This window comes from Acanthopagrus latus, chromosome 11 (genome assembly GCF_904848185.1).
Source record: "Acanthopagrus latus isolate v.2019 chromosome 11, fAcaLat1.1, whole genome shotgun sequence".
Taxonomy (NCBI): Eukaryota; Metazoa; Chordata; class Actinopteri; order Spariformes; family Sparidae; genus Acanthopagrus; species Acanthopagrus latus.
The window spans coordinates 18,848,754-18,857,228 of NC_051049.1; the positions used below are offsets into that span (position 1 = coordinate 18,848,754).

The 8,475-nt window shown below is 39.3% G+C and overlaps 1 protein-coding gene across 4 annotated transcripts in view; it reads right to left on the minus strand.

The window, feature by feature from the left end:
- LOC119028967 (adhesion G-protein coupled receptor D2) overlaps nt 1-8,378 on the minus strand; it is an 83,836-nt gene extending 75,458 nt beyond the window's left edge. For 3 of the 4 annotated variants that reach the window (XR_005077863.1, XM_037115455.1, XM_037115453.1), the window contains exons 1-11: nt 8,002-8,378; nt 7,844-7,880; nt 7,203-7,227; nt 6,041-6,265; nt 5,105-5,746; nt 2,836-3,015; nt 2,431-2,504; nt 1,760-2,050; nt 1,213-1,324; nt 815-961; nt 134-236 (exon numbers count right to left, since the gene is read on the minus strand). Coding sequence is in view for 3 of the 4 variants with exons in the window: in XM_037115455.1 (XP_036971350.1) it covers nt 134-236; nt 815-961; nt 1,213-1,324; nt 1,760-2,050; nt 2,431-2,504; nt 2,836-3,015; nt 5,105-5,746; nt 6,041-6,265; nt 7,203-7,227; nt 7,844-7,879 (1,835 nt within the window). In the remaining variant the exon portion in view is untranslated. The remainder of the gene's footprint in view (nt 1-133; nt 237-814; nt 962-1,212; nt 1,325-1,759; nt 2,051-2,430; nt 2,505-2,835; nt 3,016-5,104; nt 5,747-6,040; nt 6,266-7,202; nt 7,228-7,843; nt 7,881-8,001) is intronic. The other variant, XM_037115452.1, reaches the window with a different exon arrangement.
- Between the last annotated feature and the right edge of the window lie 97 nt (nt 8,379-8,475).

An 8,475-nucleotide genomic window follows, 5' to 3' on the forward strand; every position in this document is an offset into this window, starting at 1 on the left:
CAGAACTGATAAGCTATCATTCATATTCATACTGTGAATAAGATACACTGTTGAAACTCGTCATCAGTGTTTATGAGTTGACTTAAAATGGTCTGAAGATTTAAGAGAAAACAACAGGCAAACAACAGTCAACCTTTTAACTTTCTCTTGGTGACTCAGTGGAGGCTCCTGGGCTTCAGACACAATCTCACTCAGACGGCTGAAATGGGTATGAATAAACATCAGTTCTTTATATCCTGGTTAGAGAGAGGAAGAAAAAATAAGTTGTTTTTTTTAGCATTTAGTAATACAAAATATTTTGCTGAGCATCAATTTAGTTTGCACAGTGTTAGACTTTGAACAACAATTTTACACCCAATAGCTGCTTAATGCAAACATATTACTTTGTTACAAGGAGTTTTATTTACCCGTCTGCTTGAAGTTCTGTCCCCAGAATGTTTGTCAATCTTTTTAAATTCTGATTATAGTTTGTAGTTCCAACAACAGTTCCTCATTCTGGAAACATCTGGGTAAACTCTATGAGCTCTACAGTAAAAAATGCATTGACTTCAACGTGAGTTTATTCACTTAATTAAAGTAATGTTAGGTAATCATTTACACATAACATTAAATACAATTTAAATGTGACTATGATCGATATCTTGATCTAAATCTACTTGAAGGATGTGTAATATATGGGCATGAAATATTCTGGCTATAAAACAGTAGCAAAAATGGCAATTATAAATTGAGTGTGTGAGAACATACTGTATGTTTTTCCGCCTTATTGGCCTCTAGGACATGTGCATTTTTTATGTGTCCGTGTGTTTCCTACCCAGTGTGTGGATCCTCTGGAGCTCAGTGTCAGGGATGAGCAATTCATCCTGACCACTGCTGCTGGCGGTGAGAGACCCGACTGCAAATGGCTTGAAGACCTGATGACAATTCTCTTCAGACAGCTTCTGCCACTTTATGTACACATCTGGCAAAAAAGACAGCAGAGGACACCCAGAAAAACAGAGAGAAATTGACAATAAAAGCAACCGTCAGGAGAAATGCAAGGCTTTTTCTCTGTGCTGCAAAGTCAAGAGCTCCAATTGGAATGGATCAGTAACATTATATATGGTGGATTTATTAGCGTACTGAATATTATTCCCTGAATTCCGTGTAACCTGCGTAAGTGATCCTGATAATAATATATTTTTTTATAGAAGCTTTGACATTAATCATTACCTATATTCTTGGTGGAGAGAGTGAAGCCTCTTCTCCCAGCAGATAGCATATCTGCAAGAGTTTCAGTGAGATGGTCAATGCTCTTGACAATAGTAAAAGGCCCCACGTTGACCTGTACAAGAAATACAGACCACACAACACAAAGTCAGATCCAGACTGATCCAGAGAATGAATGACTTTATTGGGTTAAGAAAGGGTTGAGAAATGTATTCTATCTTATCAATACCCTCAGCATATATACACAATGGATCTTGTAAAGATAGAAAGCAACTAATGGGTTGAATCCCAGCTACAAATAAGGTTTGTCCATACAACCCAGAAACATCTTTGGTTTATTGTCCTGTCTGGTTGGACCAGATTTTCAGATTTGGTTGGTTACAATGCAATGCCAAAATACTTCCCAAGGTACACCGTATCTGTTTTTTTTTTTTTTTTTTTGGGGGGGGGGGGGGCTAAAAAAAAAAATCTGAAAGTGAAAACAAACCCTGCAAATCAAATACACCTTAGAGATTTCTTGGGCAAATAGATAAATAAATCACACACTCACCCCATCCTCACTAAGACCCATCCACTTTGTAGCCATATGGGGCTCCAATATTAAACTCGCCATCTTTACATAGTTGGTAGCAATGGAAACCATGACTTCTGCTGCATCGACTCTGGCAGCGAGAGGGCTAGCCAGTGCAGGCAGGTCCATCTCAATCATCTGGGTGAGGTAGAGGACATCACTAGCAGTGAGGAGGTTTGGGCCACCAGCCTCCAATGTATGTAGAACAGACTGGGTCAGCTGCTGTAGCAAGGTCAGATCTCTGTCCCAGGAGGTGTTAACACTCAGCTCCTCCATCACATAAGGAAAAGAAGGATAAATACATTCTTTTAAACTTCATTACCTTGATGAAGGTGGCTGCAATGTAGCACTGCCACTTCACTAATCCCTTGTCACTCCTCAGGATCATAACTGCTTCAGTTCATCAATTACAACAGATTATTAGAAACATTAGGGAAGTTAATCAGAAAAGGTATTTAGGCTCCTAAAATTGTAACAAGATTATTAGTACCTAGTAGTAGTAGTAGTGTTGCACAGCCTAAATTAAACTTCATAATGAGTGTCTGTATTTCTGAAAAATTGTGAAAGTCTGTTTGCTGTTCTTTATCACGTCACTTTATACCGTCTTCTCTGTATTCAGTATCACCCACTAGATAAACTGTCCAACTCACAGGTTTGGTTAGAGGATTCTTGCTCAATCTATTGAAGAATGGTGTCTTCGGTAAAGTGATAACATCCAACACTTCTGTAGACAAGAGACAAATAAAATACAAATTATTACAGGGAAACACAACACTCACCCATAAACATTTGTAATGATTCAACAGTCTTTGCTATCTTGACACTATGTCGACAATGACTAATTAATTTTATTCATTATTCATCTTAATTATTTAATGGTAGAATTTATTACAGGACTACTGTGTTGGATTGCATGACAATGTCCAGGTCATGCTCTTTTTCATTGGTCTCTCTGGGTCAGATACAGCAGACCAAATAATCATGTTACATTGAGAATAAAATGCATAAAAAATCATGGACATTATTATTATCATTACTGTAATTATCATTGGTACCTTTCTTAAATTGGCAGACAGCCCCTTTGGATGAGTCGCACTTGGCAAGGCCCCAACTCCCCACAACAGGGTCAAAGATGCCACAATCCTCATCAGATTGAGGGCTATGGAACAACTCAAAGGAAATGGTTTGATTCTGCAAAGAATTTCCATCCAGGATGGACTCCAAGAATGAGCTTCCTAGTGGAGGATATTCTAAATGTTAAGTTCTTGAAAAATTAGAGTGACATCTCAAGACTGAACACCATATTTCATCACAGTAGCATGGATAATTCTTCACAACAATCGTGCTAAGACTAAAAACAAAAAGCTTGTCGAGATGTAATTCAGAGGACAAATGGGCAGGTTTTTCCTGGCCACAAAATATCCTGAACATGTCCCAACAAAGTAAAATCAAACTGCACAGCATCAAATTACATCATTGCTCCTTAAGCCGACAAGTTTTAGTTATTAAGTACTACATTTAAACAATGACCAACATTTAGACTTGATTTCACTTCAATAAGCATTTTCTGATCTGTCACCATTATGGCAAGAGTCCAATTAGCTGTTTGCAAAGAAATTTTGGTTAAAATTAGGAAAAGGTTTTCGGAATGGCAAACAAATTATGGTTTAAAGCAGGCACTTACATTTCTTGCATATCGCTAGGAAAGTTTACCGTCATGGAAGACAAGATAAAGTAAACACTTCAGTTTCAGGAGCTGGTATGATGAGAAAGCAAGAATTGTAATGTACTGACTGCCATGTTGGTTGAAGCCCAATGACTGAAAAAACATGTCCTTCAAGAGCTATTACACACAAACTCTGATTCCGCACATTGATCTTTAAAATACTGTAAAATTAACTGAAACACTGTAACTGAATATTACTGAAGGAGAGCAAGCTCAATATGCCATCGGCATGTTCAGTTCCAGGAGGGGGAGTCTGTGTTTTGGCTTTTCATTGCTCACTGGGGAGCATGATGTCAGAACAGGAGAAGTTTGTTTTGAAGGGTGGGATTCAGAGTGACGTGAGTCCCAAAACATTTACAAGAACCATTAGAAACATTACAGTCTGCCAATTACAGCTCGGCCGTCGTCCCTCCTATTCATTGGAGCGTGAAAGCAAGTGAGAGCAAGACAGACAGATTTCTCCTTTCCTTCAGTCTCATCAAGTTTCTAGTAGTGCTTAATCCTGAGAGGTTTGCATGTGTGAGGTTTGCCACAAACTGAGATAGAATTAGTGCTTTTTGCTTTTTGCTGTTCTCAGTCTGAGTCACTTAATGACACGTATCTGCCAATACCAAGTCTTAAACATGTATTTGATATGTTCCTACATACCTGCAAGGTGTGTGCGTAACTTGGGTAGTGTTGAAGAATAATGTCACTTAATATTCATAACATCTGCTGCTTGCATATACAATAAACTTCAGTCATACAAATTATTCTTAGTAAACGCAACAGTTCTTCCTTCATTTTGGTTTTTTGTTTTAATTATGCTTCTTTGGTCAATGCTTGGTAATGTAGACTAGTTTAAACAAAAGCCAACTTGATGTATTTATGTGCTGTAAACAAGCTTTAAAAAAATGTAAAGGTCAGGTAGGACGATTTCTAAAATTATTTAAAATCGGTGAATTTAGCAGTTCACCTGTCTTTTCAAATACAGGCACTGTAGCTATAGATTGGGACAGTGTCTTATGTCAGTCAATAAAAGATCATAAAAAATCTTGAATAGATCACAAACGGCCAAAACAACACTTGGTCATCATTCTTATCGTCTATGTCCTCTGCAATAAAGTGCTCTTGCAGCAATATGTTCTCATACTTAAGCTGCAACCAGCATTGATAGAAATAAAACATTTATAAATGAAGAGATATTACAGGAGTGTGGCTGTAGATAAAGATGAAGCAGAGATCGGATTTGGGTCTCTCTGTATCTGCAATCACTTCATAGCATTGCGGGGAATGCCAGATGGGTGGAGTTTACAACATAAGGCCAGCACAGATCTTGGCATGTTTCTCAAAAGTGAGTCCTCCACAATGACTTTCAAAAGGTTTCGATGTGATTGTCGATCTTTTTTATTTATTTCTGCATAGTAACTCAATCCAGTCCTAGTGCCAAACTAGCTAAACTGTAAACAGAATTTTAAAGTAATGCTTTATTTTACCGCTGGACCTTGTGGATATATTGGAGTGTCTTCTGAACTTGGTGATTAAATTAGCTTGATTTAGATTCTATTAACCATTCAGCTTCTCCCCCTGGCCTCATCCTGCATCATAACAAAATGTACCTTGACATGGGTTGTCTCTCCATAGCTTTGTAAGGGAGGTCTCTATTTCCATGGCTGCTCCACTCCACTTGAACACCAGCCCAGAGGAAATGGGTGTACACGACTTTTCCATAGTCTCAATTTCGCTGTCGTTCAGTACCCGATCCCATATGTGCAGCTCTGTGATGCTCCCTGAGAATGACTCATCCTTCTTAAAAGAACCCCCAAAGGTGTCCTGCTCCTGCCCGATAATAAAAAGACCATCACTGCCAATGCTGTCAGAAGTGTTTAAACCGTCACCCCTTGAGACCACAAGGCCATCAGCAAACAGTGCCCAACGTCCACCATTCTGGCTCCAAGACACGCACACTGAGTGCCAGGAGTCATTGCGGCCGAAGGATTTTTGGTATGGTCCATGAATGCCATGGACTAGCAGAGCCAGCTGAACAAGCTCGCCCTGGATCAGGTTTGCACGGAGCTGGAACTCATTAATATATGACTGAATGGAATAAGAGAAGATGGTGGAAATTCCAAAGAAATTTGGATCGAAGCGGAGAAGGGTGCAAACAGTCACTGAGCCCATGGATGGGAACTTGTGTAGGAGACGGGCATGCTTCCTGTCCGAGCGCCCGGTGAACTGCAGGATCAGGGTCTGGGGGGAGCCTTTCACCCCAAACAGAGAGAAGAAAGACACATTACTACAGGGGGGAAATTTCCTGGCACAGCTCTAGGAAAAGATTTAACCAGATCATAAAATTGCACTTTGTGGTGCTATTTGTACCACAAATACTTTTTTATTCACTATAGCTAAGTGTGCCGTATGGCAGCTTCATCAGTCCCATTTTATGTTCTTTTACCCTTTTGATCAGTGAGTGACAAAAACAAGGAACCTACTACTAAGGAGGAACAGGTGCTATATAGTAATATCAAGTTTTCTAAATGGCACACGGAACCTACTTGTGAGATGTGTCGTGACTTTCCTGGCAATCCACACAGGCTGAGAGATGTTCAACGATTTTAAAAAGCTGGTCAATTCTTGGTTTTCTACTGGGTTGGAGACAGCGGCTAAGGCCCCTGAGCGCTGGTTGCATAGCTTCCCTGCACTGCTCCACTGCATACGATCAGGCACATACTCATAGTAGGAGTCATCATATGTCAGGCTTTTAGTTTCCAGTGTAAATGCTGTGTAACAAAAAGAAAAGAAGAAACAAGTGGAGGGATACACCAGAGAGCACTGGTAATCAATTGTGCTGAAATAGCAGACTTACATATCATATCTTGCTTCATGCTATTGCCTTACTGAAACCTGCTAAAATGTTCTAAAGGAAATTGAGGTTCTATATGTCTACTATATGCAAATATGCCACTGAACCATTGCAGAATAAGAGGATGCAACAAGATGATGTAATGAAAAGAGCACCATTCAAACCTCAAACCTTCAAATCTCAAACCATGTAGGAAACATGGTGGAAACATGGCATTGGCAGATTCACATTGGCAGATGTAATGTTTGTGCCTGTTGCCATGTTTGGTCTCATGAGTGGAGCAGAGCTTGAGTGATGACACTCAGTAAGCCTGTTACCTTTGCACGTTCATTGCAATCAAGTTTTATCTATGCGCCAATTTGTCCACCTGAGCAAAATATCAACCTTTCTCTTTTCCCAATTTTCAGCCTTTCCACTCAATTCATTGTGAAATTTAAAACATGCATTAAAAAAAAGGGAACACCTGTGACAGGCAAATGATGGCTGCTTGTAAATTTGCACCTGTCACACAAACATACACACCCACATAAAAAATTTTACTGTTAAAAAAAAATCTGATTTAGCAAACGTTTAGTTGCCAGGCTAGCTTAGCGACCGCTAAAGGAAAAAATGTGTACTTGACTGCACTACATGACAGCACATTGCATTCGGCTAGTTAGGTACCCAGTTATTGGTTGAGGATAGAGCTAATTACGTTACTTGCTGGGACAGGTAGACTAACTAAGTCAGCTAGTTAACAGTTAGCTAATGTTACTTGGTCTAAGTTAACCGCCATCTTGGTCTGACTGTCTTCAATGAAGTGATGTTTGAAGCTAACTTCAATTGGAAAATAAACATTAATAAAAGTTACTTACCCCAGATATAGCTGTGAAGAAAAACCTGAAACAGACGTTTAAGTTTAGTTCATGATTTAGAAGATATGCTGCAACAAAACACTGTCTTCTTTGTTACAGTAACAAGGCAATAACTGTTACACAGCAGGTGTCCTGATTAAGGGGAAATAAAAGGTATGGCCAAAGAAGGTCTGTTTCCTCCACAAAGTTAGGTAGGCCTCCTATGTTCAAGTAGTTCCAGCTATATTTTCGCGCTCTTGCGACAAATTTGGTATGTTGAAGTTTTTTTTGTTTGTTTGTTTTGTTTTTTCTTTTTAAATGTCATATCATGACATGATTCAGTTCGCCAGTGAGCAAGACTGTAGCTGCAAATAAGCAGTTGTATCTGGTGTGTTAATTTAAAACACGAACAAAACGTCCTGGCCATTAATTTTATTAATTTGACTCTCCGGCCAATCAAAAGCCAGTATCTAGACTAGGCAGAAAATAACAAACCCACACATGCCCATTTTTTTTTTTTTTTTTCATAAAAATGAGTCACTAAAATGGAAACTAAGGGAATGAGGGCGTCTTACGCGATTCTAATAGTGGACTCCTGTTTGTTCTAAGATATCCCACACGAGTAAAACCAAACGTGAATAAACCACAAAGATTATACTTACAAGCAGTCCTAAATGTAGGAACAATAACCAGTGCATCCTGGGGAAAAAAAGAAAAACAATTCTCAATTAGCTGAGAATTAAATTCATTTAATCTATACTTAAACTATCCTATCTTAAATTATTCCAGTATCAAAAGCAAAACGTTTTTTTTTTTTTACCTGAATTATTCGACTTGCGAAAAACTTTTTTTGCGCGTCTTCTCATTCCAATCGCGTCGTGTCTGTGAACGCAGCATGCACCCACTTCTCGAGGCGACGTCCTGTTTTGTTTATTCTTAAATCCACGAAGTGTAAAGTTAGTCAAAGTATGTTTTCTTCTCAGCTGTGCTCTGTCAATCCGTCAGTACAGTACAGGAGGAAGCCTGGTGGAGGCAGACTCCAGAGAGCATGAAGGGAGGATGCGGAGGAAGCGGTAGAGAGGAGTGGGTGTAACCTGCTGCGAGCAGCGGAGAGGGTTACTAAAAGTAGGGTTCAGGGACCTCCAGGGGCCCTTGAGTGGTTTCCAGGAAGGCTAGTCATACTAGAGGCTTACTCAATAACATAATACACGAATTAATCACGATAATGGCTGGAGCCTGAGGTATATTAATTAGGAGCTGATAACATAAAAAGTGTGTAATCCTCTATTATGAT